General features: G+C 43.3%; 1 protein-coding gene across 1 annotated transcript in view; it reads right to left on the reverse strand.

The window, feature by feature from the left end:
• lrba (LPS-responsive vesicle trafficking, beach and anchor containing) overlaps positions 1 to 23,760 on the reverse strand; it is a 222,424-nt gene that overhangs the window by 148,432 nt on the left and 50,232 nt on the right. The window contains exons 17-29 of the mRNA XM_080837053.1: positions 23,435 to 23,527; positions 21,216 to 21,324; positions 20,358 to 20,439; positions 17,825 to 17,948; positions 17,271 to 17,463; positions 8,176 to 10,002; positions 7,739 to 7,917; positions 7,239 to 7,392; positions 6,730 to 6,910; positions 5,098 to 5,192; positions 3,232 to 3,339; positions 2,025 to 2,166; positions 1,477 to 1,819 (exon numbers count right to left, since the gene is read on the reverse strand). Coding sequence (XP_080693179.1) covers positions 1,477 to 1,819; positions 2,025 to 2,166; positions 3,232 to 3,339; positions 5,098 to 5,192; positions 6,730 to 6,910; positions 7,239 to 7,392; positions 7,739 to 7,917; positions 8,176 to 10,002; positions 17,271 to 17,463; positions 17,825 to 17,948; positions 20,358 to 20,439; positions 21,216 to 21,324; positions 23,435 to 23,527 — 3,630 coding nt within the window. The remainder of the gene's footprint in view (positions 1 to 1,476; positions 1,820 to 2,024; positions 2,167 to 3,231; positions 3,340 to 5,097; positions 5,193 to 6,729; positions 6,911 to 7,238; positions 7,393 to 7,738; positions 7,918 to 8,175; positions 10,003 to 17,270; positions 17,464 to 17,824; positions 17,949 to 20,357; positions 20,440 to 21,215; positions 21,325 to 23,434; positions 23,528 to 23,760) is intronic.

Consider the following 23,760-nt stretch of genomic DNA (forward strand, 5'->3'; position numbering starts at 1 on the left):
AGCAGCTTCAAAAAGCACTCCTGACAGTAGGCCGTTCCCGCTGCTCAAAAAACGCTTTTCCTGTGTAAGACTTCAAAACAGCCTGTGTGCTCTTCAGCAGGTAACTGACTAGAAGCTGTGAGCCTGAGTGAGTGAGAATGCACACAGACAAGGCCTGATCCTGCATCTGAAAACACTGATAGAGAGGAACTCCTCTCACAATCACTGCTTCTGTGTTTAACCAGATTACCTGATCAGACAGGCAGATCAGAAGTTCAGCCTCGAAAAACACAGGATATATCCCACAGCCCAATTCACTGATGCGTGAAACAAAATGTATACAAATAAGGGCCGAATTATGCTCTGTTTTAGACGTAACACGTAAGCACGTAATTTACACAAGGAACTTGTTTTAGACAAGTTTTGATTTAAGGTTCGTTTTAGACGCAGAGCCGTGTTGCAAGGCTTGTGAGCCGTGTTGCAAAGCAAATTGACGCCAGAACTGTAGATTTATTTTGAGTTAAGTAAGCCTATTTATTGCATCAGGACAAAGGAAAAAACTTACCGGAGCATGAAAGTGTAGTGGGCGAAAGGCTTGATGTTATGAATACATGTGTTACACAAAATACAAATGTTGGCAATTCAGTACCAGTGGCGAAAAAGACAGCACATGACGCAAAAGTTCGTTTATTGACATCTTTTAATGACTGCGACAGGCTTTAAAACGATGTGTTTATGAGTAACATTATTCAAAGATGAGGTGGTAAACGGCTAGAGAATCTCATCATGTTGTCACTTGCTTGTAACTACAATGGTGCTGGCCACAAGGTAACGGCAGGATACTGTTAACTTTTGTATATGAGCAGACCGGGTTCATTCTATCAAACTCGCTGGTGTAATTGATGGATTCACGTCAATATGAACTCAATGAAAGATATCACCATGACTCACAAGTGGCGGAAAATGAATATGAAAGTACCTATTTGTTCGTGAACATTCTCTCCAAACAATCGCGGGTGAGAGTGGGATATTCGCGGTAATTTGAGCGTCCTGTAAGTGTTTAAAGAGGATTTGTAAAGGAGTTCATGTCTTCGGACCTCTTCTGTTATGTTTGTTCCTAATCCATAAGAAACGGCTTGTGAGACGATCTGCAGGGTATTCATGATTTAAAAAAATGTCTGGGTCTAAAAAAGACTGTATGCTATTAACCCGGAAACGTGAGACTCTGTGAAAGGCTGTGGTAGCCGGCCAATCACAGCCTTTGCGAGCTGTGTAGGGCCGTAGTGTTTTAGTCGCATAGTCAGGAATTTTGGGCGACGCACTTAAGCACGTAAGGGGGGATATTTTACCGCGCAAGGGGGGGTTATGTATCTTACGTGCTTACGCGTTACGTCTAAAACAGAGCATAATTCGGCCTTAACACAAGAACTGGGGGGGGGGGAGTGCTTCCAGAGAGGTGCCCTCTTCTGTGCTGTCTTTATCTCTATGTTGACCAACCTGTCAAAGGAGTGGAACTTGAAACCCTGGTCTCGGACGCCATCTCCTCCCACAGCCCCGAGGAAGGCTGGAGGCAGTAAGCTGGGGTCCACCATCATCTCATCAGCAGGCGCGCTGACCAGGCTGCGCAGGATGTCCTTCACATTCTTGCCCTTGGCCTCGCGCTCGCCAGCTCCTTCTTGACCTTTTCTGACCTCCAGGGACAGCGTGGACAGTGCCTCTGAGACTGCGTCGGGACCCTGCGAGCTGCTGGGGGTCACGGAGGCTTGCTCATCCCCTATGCCCGAGTCCCGCCGGCGGAGCGACACATTACTCTCTAGGTCCAGACCGGAAGAGAGGCTCTCTAGATGCAGAGATGGAGAGCATTTGTACCAGGCTTTCACAAACTGCTGCAGAGATTTTGCTTTTATTTAATGGATCTCGCATACCATTTACTGCAATTTACAATGCTCTCTCTAGCTAAGCATTAGCAGTATGTGTTTAAGCTCCACTACATGTGTTATTCATCAAAGGGGTGTCCTGTAGTTGTGTTGTAGACTGGGGCATACCTGTGCTCCTGGTGGACTGGCTGTGCTGGACAGGTCTTTTGTCATTTTGAGGCTCCAAAATGTCCCGGTATTTAGACACCATTAGCACCGAGATGAAGTAAACTACAGCCAAAGCCAAAAACTGGGCCTGCTTACTGTCCTCCTGGAACATAACCACATACACACACATACACACACATACACACAAATACACAAACACACACACACAGACAAAAACACTATAATAGAGTGTAATATAATAGAATTCAGTATTAAAACATGCAGAACAATACAAAAAATTTGTCTGATATCTTGTGACGGAGCTAATTCTGCGCCGTCACTTTAAATAGCGAGAGAGACGTTGGGGATATTGTCGGGGATAAATGAATGTGCAGTGGTTGGAAGGTGAATGCGTCATGAACGGTAGGACCAAAGTGAACATAATTTGCGGGTAAAACAGCATGGCGCCGTGCTGGGTGAGCCTGTGAGGAGGATCACGTATGGACTACCAAACTGAAAGGACATTAAAATCACGGAGCTCACCTGCAGCATATCCAGCGTGTAACCGAAGCAGAGCACATCTGAAACAACGTTCCTTATTCACGCACTCGCGCCAAACACTGGACTGGTCCATCTAAGACGGGTGATTGGCTCCCGTTCGGGAATACTGACATTTTATCTGGCTGCTTAAAGTCTATTGAGTAAAGTTGTGCATATGACGATGACAACTAGGAAGTACTGTATGCATGATACATGTTTAAGAGAGTAATAATGTGTCTGCTAGATGATTGATTAAAATGTAATGGTTAACTCCTGGGAGGAGGAGTTAGGGTTCATATAACCTGGATCCCAATAATGGCAGGCGGTCGAGCTTTGGCCTCTGAGGTGAGAGGATGCCTATACTCAACTACTAAGCTGTTTATTGCGAGTTAGTAGGATTGCTATTTGTTTTGTTTGTTTAACTGTTTGTCCTTGAAAAGCTAGTTCTGTTAAGTGTTAAATGTGCGTCTTGTCTGTCACCTGCCGGCAGCCTAAATAAAACTGCAACGTTTTTGGACTATTTAACCACCATCTCCTGGTTACTGCCTCTGCCGCTCAACACACTATTTCACATATCTCTTGTTGCCATGTCTACCAATGTTTGCGTGCATACTGTAAGCATTAGAGGTTGGGCTCAGACAGAACAATTGGGCCCGATCCACAGTCTAGTGAGCATATGTGAACTCACAATGTCTCTGAAGACAACCGCGCGCAGGCGGTTTATGTCCATGTCCTGCAGGAGCCGGTCCATGTCCCTGACAGGAGACATTCCTCCAGTCACCATATCCACTGGACTCTGTGGTCACACCAATGACACACACACACACACACACACACACACACACACACACACACACACACACACACACACACACACACACACACACACACACACACACACTTCTACATTTATCAACCTGTTCAGGCTCAATGAGAAAGAATAAGCCAGCTGGTTTGGATTTTAGAATTAATGTAAAACTACTACAGTGGTAAACTCATTATTGGCATTTATCCCCCAATGACAAGAAATACTCTTTTCTGATTGCTTGACAGGTGTCCTGATACTTCTGTATAACAGGACACCTATGAAGGTGATCAGGTAAAAAGTTGAATCGCAGTTCTAGTATATCAATGCTCTAGAACTTTAAAGGGTAACTATAAGAAACCATAGTAAATAACATTTGATTGACACGCTGTCCTTCAATAGAGGCTACTACAGTGAGTATGTAGTCAGACATCTAATGAATGAACAAGTGATTTAAATCGTGGTTAAATAACATGACTAATTGTAAATGTAAACATGTTATCTGGAGAACTAGCAAGCTAGCATAGAATCAGAAACAGCTATCAAGCTAAAGGATTTGGGCTTAGCAACAATGGAATCATTTGTAACCAAGCAAAACGTCCCTTGTATTACTGAAGAAAGTTAGTCTGGGAAGTCCCGCCCCTCTTCTCCGGCCAATTTGATTTAGCCTCTGAAGGGGGTCTGGCAAACTTAGGATAGCAGTTCACTTCAAGATTTCCAGAGTCCTTGGAGCCAATCACAAACTGGCTTTTGGCTACCTGTCGCGCCATTGGTGTATTTAAAATAACCACGTCTACCGTAACAAAAGCGAAACTTAAGAGAAAAGCACAGTAAACTATATACTGCTCTCGCGGCTGTCTTGGATGATTTCAAAGGCAAGTTTTCTTTGAAAATAGAACAGAAACCTGCTCTGGAACAATTCATACAGAAAAAAGATGTGTTTGCTTTATTACCGATCGTTGTATCGTTGTATAGTATCGTTGGTCTGATTGGTTAAAGGCGTGTCAAATTACGTGAGTGAAGTGGACCTCCATTGAGGAGTTGGCCAGACTAACTGAGCAAATGAAATGCAGTGAAGGGGCGGGGAATTCCCAGACAAGAAGAAAGTAGTACTACAAACTAAAGTTGGCTTGGTGGAGAAAACTTTGCCTCCACCTCGTCCAATATTTTGAATAACGGGACACAGCCATTATCCCTTAGTTAACACATAATCCTAATGTTTGCACACTTGAGCGTGAATATGACACTGGAGAGCAGGTCAGTTAATGTAATGTCTGCAGCCTCTGAATAATGGATGAGATGGTGTGTCTGAACCACACTTTCAGGAAGGCCGGAGAGATCTTCCAGGAACACTGCAGATCAAATCCGGGGGCCACAGACAAACTGCCCTGTCCAGTGTAACTGATAGCAATACTGTGCTTCAGTCCAGGTTATCACAATAAAACTTTGCAGCGGGAGAGTAATACAATGACTTGATGATGTTACTGAGACCATACAGTGATCTGTTAATGGTGTACTGTGGCATATCTCTGTACAGTATAATTTAGTACAGCATCATATGAATCAGTCTAGTATTGAATAAATAATAGAGGAACAGGAATAATGTATGTGTGGACTATCACTGTCACTCCAGAAAAGCACCGGTTACCAATCAATGCCTTTTATGTTCTTTATTTTCAGCATCCAGCAATTCCTACATATTAACGAGACAGGAGAAGTGAATGGACAGCACACTGGCTGCATACTTGCCTGAGCAGGCATGGATCTGTGAGTGCGGCCGCTCTCCGAGACAGGCTGACCGTGCTGCTGACACTCCAGACAGTTCCGCACGGCCATTGCACACACTACAGACATGGAGAGGAGGAGAGACGGCACTGAGCAAACAAAGGAACTACAAACAAATGATTTAGCTTGGCATCAAAGAGGAATAAGAAAAGGATGGAGGGCATAGAGATATAGAGACATGGGAAGAGAAGGAGAAGGGAGGGAAATAGGCACATAGGAGAAAGGGAAGAGAGGTGTGAAGAAAACAACAAAGAGAAAGACGGAAAAATGGCGGGACCAACATCTAAGGATAAACACAACCAAGTAATCTTTCCTGTGATCTTGTAGTCCTACAAGGTCAGAGGCAGCGACCCCTGACAGACTGGCGTGGGCTTTGAATAATAGATGATGTTGTTTCGCTGCTGCAGCCCCAGGTAACAAACCACCCCACACCGTGCAAAATATTCGCTGTTTGATAACTTCTACATGGTGCTTTGCGACGGCTGGAAAAACAAGCTTAATCTAACGGGTGGCAAACCATTCAAGAAAAAGACATTCTGGGAGTGTGCGTGTGCGTTCTCATACCCACTCTGCCTCCATACTTTGACAACTGACAAATGTAAAGTGTAAAGCGTTTAGATTAAGGGTATTACTCAGCAGGGACCGGACTGGTTTTTTCCATTAAGGCTATTCACGGGCAAAGCCATTTTGTAGCCGAGACGGCGGGCAAAACCTTGTTACTGCCTCCCAAATCAGATTACGCTCCGGCAGACCTCATCAAATATTCATTTCATAAGACGGGCTCTCTAAAAGCAGGCTTCAGTTTCTCCCCTTGCACACCCCCACACCCCTTCTCCTCTCAACCAATCGCTGAGGCCCTGGGAATGTAATTGCAGTGGCGTGCTGCATCCATTTAGCATAGGTACTATTTTGTAGGGCTGCTTTTTGTCAAGTTTAAGAGCAAAAACTGGTGCTTCAAAGAGTGCCATTACCTAAGCCAAAAAGGGGGGGATAGCGATTCTAATCACAGTGTCAGGGAGACACATGGCCAGCCAGGGAAAGCCAAGGTGAGATGAATTTCAGATGAAGAGTGAGAGCATTTAAGAGGCTGCTATAAGGGGCTAGCTCCTGCTGGGGAGTCCAAACTGCTCTGATATGATAAAACAGAAGGCCTGGGGGCGCCATGATGGGGTTCACACTAATGGCAGCCATTTCAGATCACAGCTTTGCGGAGGGGTTACAACAACAACATACTTATGACAGAAGGGGGAATGGGATTGTGTGTGTGAGTGTGTGAGTGTGTGAGTGTGTGAGTGTTTGAGTGTGTATGAGTGTGAGTGTGTGAGTGTGTGAGTGTGTATGAGTGTGAGTGTGTGTGTGTGAGTGTGTGTTAGAGACAAACAGAGAGAGTGCAAAGGAGGCAAATATTCTATCCAGGGGCAATCACTGTGGCAGCTATTGTTTGGTGTGGAGAGAGGGATGAGCAGAAGACCCAAGGTCAGAGTGCTGATGATGAAACAGCAGAATGAAGAAGTGCAGAGAGCTGAGAGGAGGGGAGGGGAGGAGAGAGAAGAAGGATGAGACAGAGATGATGACAGCGGAGGAGAGAGAGCTGACCGAGTCGAAGGCACTGTCTGAGGATGCCGCCGGAGGACATGTTCTTCTCCGCCTCGATCTCGGTGAAGCTGAGGGCACTGGCGAAGATGAGCACGTCCACCAGGCTGATTAGCCGCTGCAGGAAGGTGACGGAGGCCTCCACTGCCAGCCCCTGAGACGGCTCGATGTTCTCCAGCTCGTGCTGCACACAACATCAACATCAACGCCAATGGGGTCACGAAAAACCCCACTACAGACATTGTTCAGATCACAGGTATTTCATATCCTCTTAACTCATTCAAAATCACATCTTTTACCAACAATGTAAATATTGTAGTCATTATTTTAAGGGATCACTGACTACTTTTTGTTGGCTCTCTTGAACAGTAGTATGGTACTGTACAGTGATCTCTAATTTTTGTTATAAACTAGTTATATCACAGTTATAAGGAGCTAATAGGTGACAGAGCAAACACCATCTCACACTCCCAGTCTAACCCAAGAACTGGTTAACTCAAACAGGCACTCACTGAGGAGGAGGTGGCAGCGGAGAGCAGAGGCAGGATCCCACCACAGGCCATGATGAGGTTGTCCAGCACCTGGGAGATGAGGTGCACCGTGTTGTGGACAAACACCACATTTTCACTGCTGTTGACAAAGTCCATCACTGTCTTGGTGGAGTGGCTAGAGATTGGGAGGGGTAATAAGAACAGGTTCACTACTCGACACTGAAAACAGTACAAGCCATCATCATCTTAAAAAAAATTAAATCAAGGGCAAGATTAAATTTGCCAGACCCAAAATTTGAATGAGAATTTGAAGGTAGGTCTACAAGAACAGTGGTGCACTTGACATTGAAAAAGCGGACAACAAGCGTGTTTTGAAAGTGTTCCATAATGGTCAGTGGAAAAGGGGAGAAAAGACATTTAGACTGAGGTAGATGGTCCTCTTCTCAGCCAAAACAACAAGCCTGGCAGAAAGGAGCCGTTTGGTGGCTGGTTGGCATACATGGTGGATACTCCTGCCTTACCTCCTCCACATCTGCACATCTGTCTCTATGGAGAATAGCAGGTCAGTCAGAAGTCTCTGGTGCATGTGGGACCATTTGTATTCTGGGATACGGAACATGGTGGAGCGGGCCGAGGATGATGCGCTGTCTCTACTCGTTGGGGCAGGACCAGAGGCAGCAGCCTGGGCCTGACTCGCCTCCTGCAGGGAAGGGTTAGGGTTAGTACACAGTACCACTACACCTCACCTAGGACTAGCTTTAGTGCTGGGGAGAATAAAACAGTCCTACAATATTCCATTTCACTAGTCTTCCGTGAAGAGTCAGTAGCATACTTATATACACTTGACTCCAAAAGTCAAGTCATGACTGAGTCAAGCAAGTAAAACCACTGTAACCAAGTTTAGTAAGTAATACTTAAACCTCATCTAAAACATAGAAAAGTGTTAATCATGCCATACCGATGTAGTAGTCTCCTTCAGTTCCAGTCTCTCTGTGTCTGTAGCTACACTTGACACATCCAGACGAGCAATTTTGATTTCTTTGGTCTTGGCAGCAGTGCTCTCTGCTTGCTCCTTCACAGGCTCTGCAGCTGGTTTCACCGCATCACCACTGCTTCCCTCCCCGGTGCTCGCTGTAGACGTCTGGTCTTTCTCCCCAATAAGCCCTTCTGATGTCACTGGTTCTGTAGTGGGTGCTTCTGATGTCACTGGTTCTGCAGTGGGTCCTTCTGATGTCACTGGTTCTGGTTCTGTAGTGGGTCCTTCTGATGTCACTGGTTCTGGTTCTGTAGTGGGTCCTTCTGATGTCACTAGTTCTGCTGTGGGTCCTTCAGATGTCACTGGTTCTGCAGTGAGTCCTTCAGATGTCACTGGTTCTGCAGTGAGTCCTTCTGATGTCACTGGTTCTGCAGTGAGTCCTTCTGATGTCACTGGTTCTGCAGTGGGTCCTTCTGATGTAACTGGTTCTGCAGTGGATCCTTCTGATTTTACTAGTTCTGGTTCTGTACTAGGACCTTCAGATGCCACTGGTCCTGCAGTGTGCCCCTCTGGTTCCAATGGCTCTTCACTGGGCCCTTCTGAAGTCACAGGCGTTGTGTTGGGGCCCTCAGTGTTCACAGTGGTTGGCTGAGCCTCCTTGGTGTCCACCATTCCCTTCTCCACTCGTTCCTGGTCTACAGACCTCTCATTGCTTTCTTTCATTTCTTCATTTTCATTGGTAAAGACGCCCTCTGCTTCTGCACCTGGTGGTCTGTTGTCAGACTCTGGTGTTGCCTTATTCTGTACTTCATCCTCATGCTCATCATCCCTATCCCCATCATCATCCTCTGCGTTAGCACTGGCAGAAACAAAAGATGACTCTTCCGTGCTGTCATCAGTTGCTTTGACCGCATCGCTGACAGCCGAGACATCTTCCAAGTCTTCACTGAAGATGGATGCAGCAGCTGTACTCGTCTCGTGGTAGTTGGAATCTTCAGAGTTCCCCTGCTCTGCAGAGTCTTCCCTCAACAGACCAATTGTTGTCTCCTTATCAGTCTCTCTTGAATCAGGATATTCATTTTGGCTCCTGTTCTCTTCAGCAACCCCAGGCTCCTTCTGAACATCCCCTTCGCCTTCAGTCTGTTTCACATCGTTTGTTCCTTCTACCTTTGTTTCTTCAGTACTGCCCTCAAAGGCTTCAGCCTTTACCCCATCTATTCCAACCTCTTCAGCTTTCTTTCCATCTCCACTCTCAGCTCTTTCTACTGGTCCGGTGTCCAGCTCCTCTTTTGGTTCGGTCTGGCCATCTCTGCATTGATCCTCCACAGCAGCAGGTACATGATTGTCAGATGCCCCCGTGTTATTTTCATTGGCTTGCCCATGTGGTGCCTCTGCTTCGGCCTGACGTTCTTCCTCTCTTGCTTGTTTTTCACTAGCTTGATTGTCCTGCTGCTGAGCTCTGTGCTCCTCCTCCTGCTTCTCTTCTTCTTCAGCTCGAAGCAAGATGTTTGACACAGCAACAGATGCAAGACTTCTGTCTTCATCTTTTTCTCCATCTCTTCCCTTATTCTTAGCAGGAGTGGGGAGAGAAGGGGGAGGCTCATCAACACAGAGCTCGATCACTGTGGACGGAGCTATCTCCTCTTGCTCCGGGGGATCCAGTTCTCCATTGGCATGGCTCAGAAGCTCAGACTCACGACTGGCCCCAGATACTGTCCGGATTCCGGTCTCAGAACCACCATCAGAGCCAAGTCTCTGGTACTCCCGGAACATTTGGGCCAGGTTCTCCTTGTGTTCCTCAAAGGTAACCTGAAAAAAAGTACAGAAAATGTACTTGGATGGATTCAACTTTAATGGAGCAAAACATTTAAATTACAGTATATTAAGAGTTGAGTTTCGGCTGCTTGTAATACTGTTCTCCATTGTGCCACACTTTATAATAGAAGCTCGTAGATTATAACCTTTCTTACTTAGTTTAATGAAGATTTCAGTTAGTTCTCATGTTTCATAAGCTTTAGAGCCAGCAATTAGCAGAGGTGTCCGACATGGATCTCATCAGATATGGCTGTGTCTACTGCAACACTGACTGTAATGGCAGCTTGAGGAAGTGCCTTGTGTTCTCAGTCAGCGATAAGCGATTGCACATCCTGCAAAGACCAGACCATTTCCATCGTTCCTCATTGAAGGGCCTGCATTTATCACACAGGCTCCTCAAACAGAAAGTCAAATGACTAGTGCATGAGCACGCACGGACGAAAGCGCACACACACAAACACACTCTGAGATTCACTAACACGCTAAACTACTTCACTTCAGGGCATTTGCATTTAGGGTGAGAGAAGCTGATTATTTGTAATTAATTAGCCGTTATTGTTCTAAATTAGCCTGCAACAAGGGTGGTCATTAATCTTCCTGCTGGTTTGATTGGTAATCCATAGCCATTGTGGCCCAGCTCAGAGCTTTAGATTGCTCCAATGGTTCCCTCTGTGCTTCCCTCCCCCCCTACCTCCCTTTCTCTGACTCATTCTCTATACTTCCACCATCACAGGGAGTTGCATTTACGTTCATCTCGCTTTTATTTTGACATGTAACATTCTGACAATTAGAAAAAAGCCATTGAACTAAGTGCCCCTCTCAGACCTGTGCCAGTGTTGTCACGACAACATTTGCATGAGTGCAGCGAGTATGACGTCACACGCATCACATTTCACATAAATTACCACGACTGATGGATATGTGAAGGCTAGGAAAAGGGAGTGAAGATTGAGTTACCGTGAGAGGGGTTACTGTAGTACTGTGGTTTCTGAATGCTAGTCGTGCAGTGTGCTGTTCTGTTCTGGGTGGGCCCTCAAGGCCCCCTCTCTGGGCTAATCTAATTGAACTCCAGCCCACAATTCAGTGGAAAAACTTCATTCCACGTGCTTGTAAAAAAAACAAGGGAGCGCTCTGTAATGTGACAGCTATCATGATATTAATGGGATGTGCTGGGGCCAAATCATATATTCAGATGCAAATCAACCTCAGTAGGTCTGTTACGAAAACACTCTCCCACAAGATAGGAAGCACTTAACGTCACATTTCGATTAGGGTTAAAAGCTCCTCACTCGCGCACTGTTCACTGTGCAAGTGCACACGCACTGACAGACAAGCTATCTGTTCCCCCAAGTTTGTGGGACACAGAAATGCACTATATATTGTGCAATCAAGAATGTTGCTTCTGCATTATGATGGCTGATTTCAGATCAGAAGACATTTCTGGCCAGACAGCCTGTGTGGTGAGACCTGGGTGGTGAAATACAGGTCTGGGAAGAGGCATATACAGTAGGGCCTGAGAGTCCCATTTAGATCAATAGATAGCAGGCGACCGCAAAACAAAGGGGAAATAGGGAGTCGAGGCTGGCCCTAATTGGATTAGCTAAATGCAATTCCCTTCCCTGAAATCAATGTCGTCTGCAGACAATCTCTCTCTCTCTCTCTTTCTTTCTTTTTTTTTAAACCCATGGCCCATATACAGTACCATGCAAGAGCAGATTCACAGAATAGACGATGGTAATCACTGTGCCTGCGGTTCCAGAGAGGAGTGTGTATTGGGACCACATGGACGGAGACAGTTGGCCTATAGTGGAACCCTCAAAACACCAGCGCCTCGAAATCTTGTAGAACCCATAAACACTGATGATAACAGGAAATGTGTATGACAAAAGGGATCTGGGTCGAAAAATGTCTCAAATATTTACAAAACTTAACAATCATTTGGGAAAAAACACTGTAATACTCCATCCTGTGTATGAAACATGTCAAGCATTTAAACAGTATGTAGCAACTGCTCTCTTTTTTTGATAGGAGAATATTCACTTGAGAGGACTGTGCAGTATGGCGTTATCCCAATGCCATTAAATGGCAGTTATATATAGTGATTATCTATAGACAGAGTCAATAGCCAAGATGTTATGGCCCTCCCATCTTGTAAAGCTGTCGATGTGTCTCCACTCTACTCAGGACAAGTCAATGGAGATTGTCCAGCAAACAGGATCTCTATTTGAGCTCTTTCAATAGCAACCCTCGGGATCCATATTGTAGACAGAAGTCACAGTCACAACAGGGTGGGGGTCTGGTGAGCAACACCACTGCTGGAGTTTGACTGAATTACATGAGGGAATGATGAGAGGTCACAGATCATATGTAATTGCTCTGCCTAGTCCTTTCTTTGCTTTGCCACAAACAAACACACCTAGTGAGTGCTATGGTTAGCCAGTACAGCAGCTCTGTGAGAGTCTAAATTAATGTGATTAAGTCCACAATGGAAACAGATCCGAGGCAGTTACATTCTTACCCACTAAGCTTCAGGGAAAACACTCATCTAAGTGCATTTGGCAAAACCAGATTTTTCTGTTGAATCCCATTACTACATACAATCGGTAAAAGGTCGGCAAGATGCTGGCAACTAGTTGTAGGTGCTCTGTGAAGAGAGACTGCTGACTGAGGAGGCTTGAAGGGCACTCTGCCCTTGTGGTGCACATGGGCAGCTTTTGGAAGCCATGCAGCACTGAGCTCATTGGTGTGCAGAGCTGGAGCAGGGCACCTTGGGAAGGCTGTTGTGTCAGCAGGCACCCCTGCCGAAACATCTGTCCACTCCACACCCAAATCCACACTCTAACACAGAGACAGAGAAATATAGAGCTGGAGACAAAAGAATATCACCGTGGCACGCACACACACACGACTTAACTTCACTTGTAAAAAACACAGGCTCAAAGGTGGCCCAGTTAGCCCACAAGTGGTACAACAAAACACAAAATAATCCAACACAGGGTCTTTGGCCTTACAAAATTAAACATTTTTTGAACTATCTTTACTCTTGAAACCACACACTTACTTACTGTCCAGAGACATAGAACTGAATAAATGAATCAGATATTTACGGGGAAAAAAAAAAGTATATAGTATAAAACATTGTTTTTCTTAAGAAACTATGAATAAAAACAAGGCCAAAACACAAACATTCCATAAACTAAGCTGCAAGTAAAATTCTAGTGGAGATATGTATGTCTGAGCGCTGTATAAGAGGCTGTGTATATGCGTTCATATACGTGTTTATTTATCAGAGTTCTCCCACAGGGCTGGTTAAATTGATGGGGACCTGTTCTAGTGATTGTAGACACGGTGGAGATGAATTTTAAATGCATTCAAACAAGAGTGTGAGGAGAGCCCTGGAGAGAAGAAACGAGAGTGCGTGTTCGTAATATGCTATATGTTAATGCAATTCAGGCAACACACACACACCATGTGGAAGCACACCTAAAAGATGGCCTCACATTTACACAGTTTCGCACGCGCACACGCACACACACACACACACACACACACACACACACACACACACACACACACACGTAGCCCCACAGTGGTGGGAGGGACAGTCTACAGTGACAAACCGCTCTCCTGCTCCAGACTTGGCAGGAAATCTATCAAACGGGACAATAAAATTGCAATTGAGTTTCTTTAGCTCTTTTTTTGTGGCGGATGCATGGATTCAAGCAGGTTTAGCACCAGGGCACCTATCGAATTCACCACACAGGTCCCCCTAGCCTGAAAAAGCAGTGCTTTAAGATTAGTGCAGGGCCTTTGTACAGAGACCAAAAGCACCGTGTGGCATTAATCTTGTGCAATTATAGGGGAAAAGGCAATTATAAGTCTTTCCATTCACAGAGTAATGATCAATTTCTGTCCGATTTCCACGAGGGCAAGTTTGGAAGGTTGGATGCCAAGAATGCATGAAAGTGTGTCTGTACTGAAACTGCTAAATGATGCATTACTAATACCCTACTGACCGAGTGGCTACTGCATAGAGGGAAATATGGAATATTACCAGAGAAATAAAAAAATTTAATTAGGATATAGAACAGACCATTCAATACAGCAACATTATTTATTTATGTTCCTACAGTTATTAGTAAAGAAAAGAAAACATACGCCAATGTTTGTATTCAAATCTCTGCAGAGAAGTTACAGACAAATTTAAATGTAGGAATATGGAAGGAATATTTTACAGAAGTAATTCAATCTCATGGAGGAATATCATAAAAAAAAGTAATAAATACTGGAAAAGGTCTATTTATTTTGGTATTGCTTTTCACTTTCAGGCAATGGAACTTCATCTTACATTAGGTGCAGAACAAAGCCAACGCGTGCCTTACAAACACAGCTAGAAATTGATCATCATAGGGCAACTAGTGCATGCTGCAGCATTTCACATTGGCTTATTACCCAACACAGAATAGATGGCGGTGTAGATAATAAAATTCACGAAAAATATTCACCATCAATTCTGAATCACAAGAAGCTAATGTGCTGCTATTCTAATATTAATGGTAAAGAGTTAAAGAAATAAAATGTGCCCTTCACAGTTCCACATTTCCAAAGTGTGCATTAGTTTGGTACTATACTGCAGAAGAAAACTGATCATTTGGACGGGATTTAGCAGCATTGCTAACATTCAATCCTGTTTAATAAGTATTCTCAAAACAGTTGCTATGATTGCTGTATTTGTGCCATTCATTATGGGTCTGGCTGGACTTCACCTCTGATGGGATTTTGACCTGTGCGCACTCACATAATTATCCTGACAGTAGTCAGTCCGGTTGGGATGGAGGGAGGAAGAGGGTTTATGAGGAAGCGGCCCGGCTGCTATTCAGCTTTGGCCTAGCACAGCGGTGCCCCCTAGTGGCCCAGAATAATATGGAGCCACGGAGACACATAACCATTCTTTGGGCTACTAGCAGCTCTAAAGTTGACTGCCATGTGCCAAATGCTGGGTGCCCACCTCCAACCACAATCTGACACCCACAAAATGACTTCACCCTCTTGGAAGCGGGTGCGTAATACAATATCAAAACAGCATTCAGGAACAGGCTTCAGAGACGAGAAGTGCCGAGAGTTTATTTTTCATCTCGGCATCGCTACAGAGGCAATTCTGTACATAAATAAATGACTGGGAGCCTTTTGGCGATAGCAGGAAACCCAGAGATCTAATCAGCACAACCTGGATTTATACAATACATCATAATCAGCCGCAGATTTACTCGCCCTGCACTGATCCTGTTGGGGCTTCTACAAAGAATACCTCGTGGGATACCTCGTCCTAAACAGATCTTCAAAGGTTAGAATACTAGCACTTCAGAACATTTTTACCATTAAATTCAGTTTATATAAAGTTTTATTTTTAATGTCTATACACACCAGCAGTGTATGGAATTATATCAGTGGGCTCATATGGTAGGAGATGATTTTTATTGTTTTATTAACACTCAGATCAACCATAATTGAATTTGAAAAGACAGACAGAATAATGTCTATATATACAGTGCCCTCCACAAATATTGGCACCCCTAGTGAATATGAGCTAAACAGGCTATACAAAAATATGTCTTTGCTGTTTATCCTCTTGGTCTTTCACTCAAAATATTCCCAAAATCTTACCTTTTCTTGAAGTAAAATTATTGAAAGAAAAAAAAAACTGTTGACATTAATTAAATATTTTTCCCCAAAACAAGTGTGCCACAATTATTGGCACCCCTAGAAAAATCTTTAATTCAAATCTAACTGAAGTATATTTCTAGTCATGTTTGACATTTTTAAGTTCACCTGTTTGATAAGGAACTCTTATGAGGTCAACCATGACTTCCAGTTCCACTGGCGTACAAATATGAAGTGACACAGGCCAAATTCCATTAGTCATTCATCACTATGGGAAAGACCCAAATAACACAGTGATGATGTGCGACAAAAAGTTGTTGAGCTTCACAAAACAAGAAATGGACACAAGAAAATCTCTAAACAGTTGAAAATACCCATTTCCACTATCATGGAAATAATTAAGAAGTTTAAAGCGACAGGAGAATCAGCCTGGAAGAGTGTCTGTACATTTACCCCACGCACCGTGAGGGGGATGGTTCTACTGGCAAAATAATCTCCCAGCTGGAGAATTGTAGAGGTTAGTTGAGTATTGGGGTCAGAAAGTCTCAAAAACTACCATCAGACGCCACCTACATCACCACAAGTTGTTTTGGAGGGTTGCCAGAAAAAAGCCTCTGCTGTCAATCAACAACAAACAAAATCGCCTACAGTTTGCCTAATGTAAGTCAGACTTTCAATGGGACCGAGTTATATGGTCAGATGAGACCAAAATAAAGCTTTTTGGCAACAAACATAAAAGGTGGGTTTGGCGTAGACAGAAAGGTAGCCATATAGAAAAGCACCCCATACCCAATGTGAAGTATGGTGGCGGATCTTTGATGTTGAGGGGCTGTTTTTCTTCCAAAGGCCCTGGACATCTTGTTAGGATACATGGTATCATGGATTCCATCAAATACCAGCAGATATTAAATGAAGACCTAACAGCCCCCTCCATTAAGCCTTAAAATGGGCCGTGGTTGGACCTTCCAGCAGGACAATGATCAAATGCACACCTCAAAATCAACACAAAAATTGTTCACCGACCACAGAATAAAGGTTTTGCCATGGCCATCACAGTCCCCTGACCTAAACCCCATAGAAAATCTGTGGGGAGAACTGTAGCCAAGTCTACAAACTTTGACCTCAGATTCTGAAGGATCTGGAGAGATACTGCATGTAGGAATGGTCTCAGATCCCGTGCCATGTGTTCACCAACCTCATCACGCATTATAGGAGAAGACTTAGAGCTATTATCTTGGCAAATGGAGGCTGCACAAAACATTACATTAAGGGGTGCCAATAAGTGTGGCACACATGTTTTAAAAAAAAAATCTTTTTTAAATGTCAATGTTTTTTTTTTTATATACATATAATTTTACTTCAATGAAAAGGTAAGATTTTTGTGTATATTTCGAGTGAAAGACTGAGAGGATAAACAGCAGACATATTTTTTCATAGCCTGTTTTGCTCATATTCACTAGGGGTGCCAATAATTGTGGAGGGCACTGTATATATATAATTGTATTTGAGTAGGTATGCACGTGTGTGTGTGTGTGTGTGTGTGTGTGTGTAAGTGTGTGTGTGTGTGTGCTTTCACATACGTTTGTATATAGTGTACTAACCTTTGAATGAGTGATGGACAGTGTATCCACCCACACCCTCCAGCCTCCCCACTCGTACTTAATGGCGTGATAGAGAAGGATCCGGAAAATGGCGTACACCATCTCAGTGATTTTCTGTTCCTCACTGTTCTTCGGGTTAATGTAGCAGAGAGACAACATCCAGTCCTGCCACACCGAGCACTGCAGCAGGCTCCTAATGGTGGCAGAGAGAAAGATTACACACACACACACACACACACAAACACACACAAACACACACAAACACACCCACACACACACACACACACATACACACACACACACACACTTAAAATAAGTGAACGCCGGCCAGCACTCTCACATAGTGGGAGAACAATGACAAAAATGTGCATGGTATAAAAAGTGCGAAAATAACGTATTGATACAAACAAAGAAATCTGTAGTTCATGAACAGTAAGTGGCTGACATGGACATGTGGTGTGTCTTGGTTCTTGGTAATTAAAAGATGAAATTAGACTAGTACTAGCAACGTAGTGAAACACAATACATCCCTCCATTATATATGATATATTTACCTTCTGTTTTCTCTGCTGTTGTTGAACAGCTTGATCATGTCAGAAAGGAAGATGCGGCGTACCTCCATGCTCTCTGGGCCAGTGGACGAGGTTTTCAGCAGAGCTGCAATCACCTTCAAGATCTCTGCCACAACAACAACAACAACAACAACATGTCAACACACCAACACAGCATCAGTCTGCCCAAAAGTCACCAACTGTTTCAAGAAAGCAGTGGACAGCAGTTCCACTCAGTCTTACACAAGCACACAATAACACAAGCTCATTTATGACATCCATCCATCAATCACACTTCTGCTCCCGCATGAAAACTGGGTCGCTTGCAGGCTATATTTCATTGTGCATCATCATATATATATATATTACATTTCAGATTGTTTTCAAAACAAAGACAAATAATGGTGGGCTTGAGAGGAAATCTTTTAAACCCCAAATATTTGTTTCACTGCATAATAATGATCATACTAACTATTACACAATCATACAATTGATTCATGGTATTTTCACTGAGAATTGCGTCTGGAGAGCTAGGATGTGTCAGATTATATTTATTCAACAGTTTAAGATCAACTCGCTTATCGTCACAGAAGGATAATTTATTGCAATCTTATATTTAAATCATTTTAAAAAGGTATTCATCGGTGCTGTGACATTCTGGAATACACTCGTATAAAATGAGAGCATTTATCAAATAATTGCATTAAATAAAGAAACGTGTTCTTTTCGGGCCAATGTCTCCTCCAGACAAGCAGAGCTAGATTATTACCCAAACTGATTTCTGAGTTCCTGCTTACATGTGTGATTGATTGCATGCTGCTGGCCCTCTCCGTTTGGGAAAATAAAAACACCTGCAGCCTGGCCTGGTGGAAACAATACTGCGTGTGCCCTTCCTGAAAGGACCGGCAGGCAGTCATCTGCATTGTAAAGGCCGGAGGACTATTTCACCTCTGCAGCCAAAGCTTTCTTGGAACAGTGCGTTTAGCTAACCTAAAGCGACTGGCTGTTTAGATGAATTATCTAGACAACGTCACTGTCTATTTGCCTGAGTTGGGAGGCTTGGGTTTCATTTGTCCCTGAGAAACAGGGAATGCTGTCGTCGTCGGTAACCAATCCCCTCCCCATTACCCTTGTCTCTCCACCGTCAACGTTTGTGTTGTTTCTATGCCTTAGTCATTCAAATTATAAGTCGGTGAACCTTACCCAGTAGAAAATTACCTCTTCAAGCAAACCCCTCTGCTCTGAGTTTCCACTGACCATTTGGTCCGGGTTTGTGCCGGAGTTGAGCTTTAAGAGGAACCATAGTTCCTTGGTTGGTCTGATTCAGGCTGACATTGCTAAAGAGTGCAATCAGGCCCATTTTGAGGCTTCAGGATAGATTAAATCAAGGAACGGCACAGTAAAAAAAAAAAAAAAGGAGGAAAAAAGAATGCATCTGGTCTATGTTCATTTGCACAGATTCTACGAGCCATGAGACTTTCATTGTTTGGACCTTCAAAAAAGGGCACTGCTTCAGAGAAGGACACCAGAGAAATTACAAACTGCCAAGAGTGTTCAATATGTCGTCATAAGATAGACGTCCTGTTACCTCATTACTTGCATTCTTAATACAAAAAAAATGCTCCCTTCCACATAAAGGTTTTTCAAATTACCTTACAGTAGAGGGACAGTTAAAAAAAAATCTGATTGACTGATCAAAGTACCAGCTGCTCTTTGAGCTGGTTATGTTGTCTCGTGTGCCGAAATTCAAGTGCAGTGAGTAACGAGACTCGAGTATGAAAATATAACCTTGGCCCAGGGTCTAACACGGAGTGGCTGGCTGTAGGCGCCCATTATCTCTACTTAAAAGAGTCAGCTTCAGATGAGACAGTTTCAGGAGATATATGCCTGTGACTCATTAGGTATAACACAGAAGGAAAGGCAAATCCTTTATTGCAAAAGTCGAAAAAAAGAGAAGGGAAAACTGGTCATGGTCCAAGAGGGAAAGGAAAGGCACTCTGCACGTAGCAAAGCTTCTACCATTCAAATAAACAAGCTGGAGAAGACAGAGGGTCAGAATCAGCACTGTAATTATACTCATTACACTGACTTGTATCTGTAGAAACTTCTGGAAATGGATATTAAATGTTTTTTTTTAATGGATGGTATGCTAAGGTTTTGAATTATTTATATTTGGTTGAGCTTTGTTGTGTATACTTCTGCACTTCTGTTTGCTTCAGTTTGAGTGTTTTAGTGGTACACACAAACACAGAATAGTGGTGCCACTATTAGGATCAAACTATTAACGCACATAGTTATTGTTCATGTAATTACTTGGTTAAAAACAATGGTGTCTATATTAAATCCCCCAAATCTGGCGTTCAAATCCACAGTTCATCACTAATGGAGGTGCAGTGAGACCTCAGATGATCTGAGCTTGGGTCACAGAGGACATTTGTGACGGAGCCATTCGCTCCCTAATGGAAATGATTTCTGAGCTCACGTCTAAATCTGGCCTTATCTCCTAAAGTGATGCTGGAGGGAAACCGTCACTCACGAGGATTCTGGATCTTCACAGAGGAGTCCGGGTCTGGATGCTGTTTGTGGATCACTTGGGTACAGATCTGCTCAGTCAAAATCTGAAACAATACAATAGGGAGAAGCTCTAATTTAGGAGCATGCCCGTGTGTCTCGCCACCGCTCCCTTTTTCCCAGCCCAGCCAGAGCGAGTCACGCAGGCCTTGGAGTCGGCGGGTATGGGCAGTGAGCAGCCAACGCCGGGGACATAAAAAAAAAAGATGCGGATGAAAGCACTCGCATGAGAGAGCGGCGCACACTTCACAAATCACGGCCGAGGGGGGAAGTTCACGGCAACGAGATGATTAGCAAACACAAAGGAGCCAAATGTGTCTCTGAACAGCGGGCAAATGTGACCTTTCATTACGCCGTCCAGGAGTTAATCCCAAAGCTGGATGGAGGCAGGCTTGATTTGTGTGTTTGCGATCTTATAGAACAGGCACATTAACTCACAGGGCTCACATAATGTAATGCAATCAGCAGATTGTAGATTAGTGGTTAGGTCATAAAAGGCAAGCAGAAAGTTGAGTAAATCCCAGGGTGGAGGAGCCACATGGGAAAGCAGCCTTTGGTAAGGTTAGGCATGAGACCAACTCACAACACAATCAATTAAAACGACACACCACAGTTAGTAGTCATGAATAACATTGCAAAAAAAAGAACAGGAAAAAGTAAGCCACATGATGATATGAAATACACAAAATCTGTCTGCGTTCTCTTGAAAACAGCACACAATAGCACAGAGTTGAGTCAAAGGGAAGTATATTCACATTTGGTTGATTTTAGCAACCAGCTGAACATTAAAAGCGATTCCAAAGAGAGAATGGCCGTATCTGACCTCAAAAAGCACGTTGTAGGTGGTGATGCTGAACTGGTTGGAGTGGAGCATGAGCCTCTCGGTGAGCAGGGAGAAGAGCCCATGGCTGAGCATCACCTCCGACTTCCTCCTGAAACACATCACAACAAAGTCAGGACATTACAGCGCATCGTATCACGCACACCATCACCTATACAGCCACAGGGAAGGAAAGCGCATCAATAATTCTCCAACTCAACCCATACGGCATTTTATGCATTTGTTTTCATCAAGCTATTTTTTTCTGTCAAATATATGGGTGATGGGTCAAACCTCTGTAAGGCTTACACAGTCCAACAAAAATAAATAAAAGTTTGAAGCCAAAATGGAAATGTTTTATTTCAAGCGTTTCCAAAAAAGAGTAACATCCGAAGAGAAGTTCACAAACTGTCCAATGGTTATATACAAAATGGTGGCAGAGGGTTTAAGAGTTGTATAGAGTGGTATCAGCAGAGAACGACAAAAAAGACCTGCGAGTGTGAGTGCAAAACCTGTAAATAAAAGCATAACCAATTATGTGCAATATCCAAAAAAAATAAAAATAAAACAAGTTCTACTTGGTCGGTATAATGGGATGTTTTTGATCACCAAGACCAATATACAATTGTGGAAAGAAAGACACAGATCAACCTCTTTGAGTTTACTATTTAGTTCTTTTTTTCATTTGAAATGCCAAGAAGCCTTTACCCTTGTGGGATATTGCTGGAAATTCAGTGAAATTCCCCAGGAAAATGACAAGACATTTAACAGTTAGACAACCGGGAACTCTGGAGTCCATTTAATAACGCTACGAAGGAAGCATCGGTGTATTAAATATTTAGTTTATGAGGCTGTCTCCAAAGAGTTACATATGTGCCGTCAAAATGTCTGCTCACTCTGTACCTTTGTAGTACAATAAAGGAAGTGATCCATCACCAGTTTCCTGTGATATTACACTGGACATCTTATTCCGCTGCACTCACCTGAAAGCTTAGACAGCCACTGGCCACCACTATGTGCTCAAATGAATGTGATAAATAAAGCCGCCGTAACCCTGTGTGTACTTTATTAATAAATAAAGCCCGCTGTAACCCACGTGTATACTTTATTGCACAGGAAAGCCTTATCTCACACACAATGTGTGAAATGGAATACTTGACCAGCAGAATTTAATTCACGTCTTAGTGAGTACCCATCGTAGATTTAAAAGTCTAAAGAAAACAACATAACTATGTAAAAATCTGTGAAAAAGAGCAATGATATCTGACAAAAGAGCACACATAGATAAGTGTATATCAGAGTTCAAGTTTAAATGCTACAAAAAAAAGCAAAAGCCAAAAATGCTGAGTCCAAAAACATGGTTTACGAGTATTAAATTACTAGATCTATTAGATTTTTAAAAATTAAAATTCAATTTACAATTAACAATTGTAAAAAAAATAACAATTACTATTAACAATACAAATGTTTAAGATGTAAATTGAAGACTTACAATATTACCTCTTAATATATGCAAGAGAGAATGTACGCCAAGGTATAGGTGTGTGTGTGTGTGTCAACACATGTAAGAGCATTATGACTATGATACCTGTGCCACCAATGTCAAGCCATCTCGCACATGTAGGGAACATAAATATAGCGAGGCTAGTCGAGGCACCCAATGAAAAGATAGAGATGGCAATACAGAGTGAAACTTAAAGTTTTGAATGCACAGACAGCCGCTGGCAAATGCCCTGATCAAAGCCTTGAGATCAAAAGCAGACAGGGCAGACATGCTGCAGTGCTACAGACACTTCACCCAGTGCCTCCCTGCAGCCAGCGGCCCGTAGCCCGCAGCAGCAGCCTGGGCTTTTCATTTCTCTCTGATCTCAAGCGCACTAATGTGTTATTAGAACAGTCTTTTCCAATGAACGCTAATCGGCTGCGCCACTATAAAGGTATTACTTATCGACCGCTGACTGATGAGGAGATGTTCAGAATGCAGAAGCAATCTGACGGGAGACTTTGTGTTTTACAGAAGAGCGTGGTGGGGCCCTTTTGCCCCTGACGGCACAAGATGAAGACGCAGTAAGTGAGGAACCAGCAAATAATGTGTACTACCCAAAGAGTCTATCCAGGTCATTTCAATATACATGAGACACGAAGGACCACAGTTTTAAGAATATGAAGGTAAAATAGTGGCAAGACTATTTGGACTTTCTTGCTTGTCTTTTTGAACATACTTTGGTGGCAGATGCTTTAAGAAGTAGCCCATGACTTTGAGCGTCTGCACACGGATGCCTTCACTCTTCGATGCCAGGAGCTTGTAAATGACTCTGTGAAAAAACACATGAACATACAAATTCACAGTTACAATGTCTACTAGTAAGATTATGTTAATACAGTATAAAAAAAAGTACTTTGATGATGCCGTATTGAAATTTTTTTTATTTTTTTTTTTACTATAGCAGAAAGTCAGTGAATCCATGTATTTTTTTGTACCAATTTTTAGGTAACTTCATCTGGTTTGTAGTTTTATTAAATGCAATATCACTACCCACTTTAGTAA

The sequence above is a fragment of the Sprattus sprattus genome, assembly GCF_963457725.1.
Source record: "Sprattus sprattus genome assembly, chromosome: 4".
In the NCBI taxonomy this organism is placed as follows: Eukaryota; Metazoa; Chordata; class Actinopteri; order Clupeiformes; family Clupeidae; genus Sprattus; species Sprattus sprattus.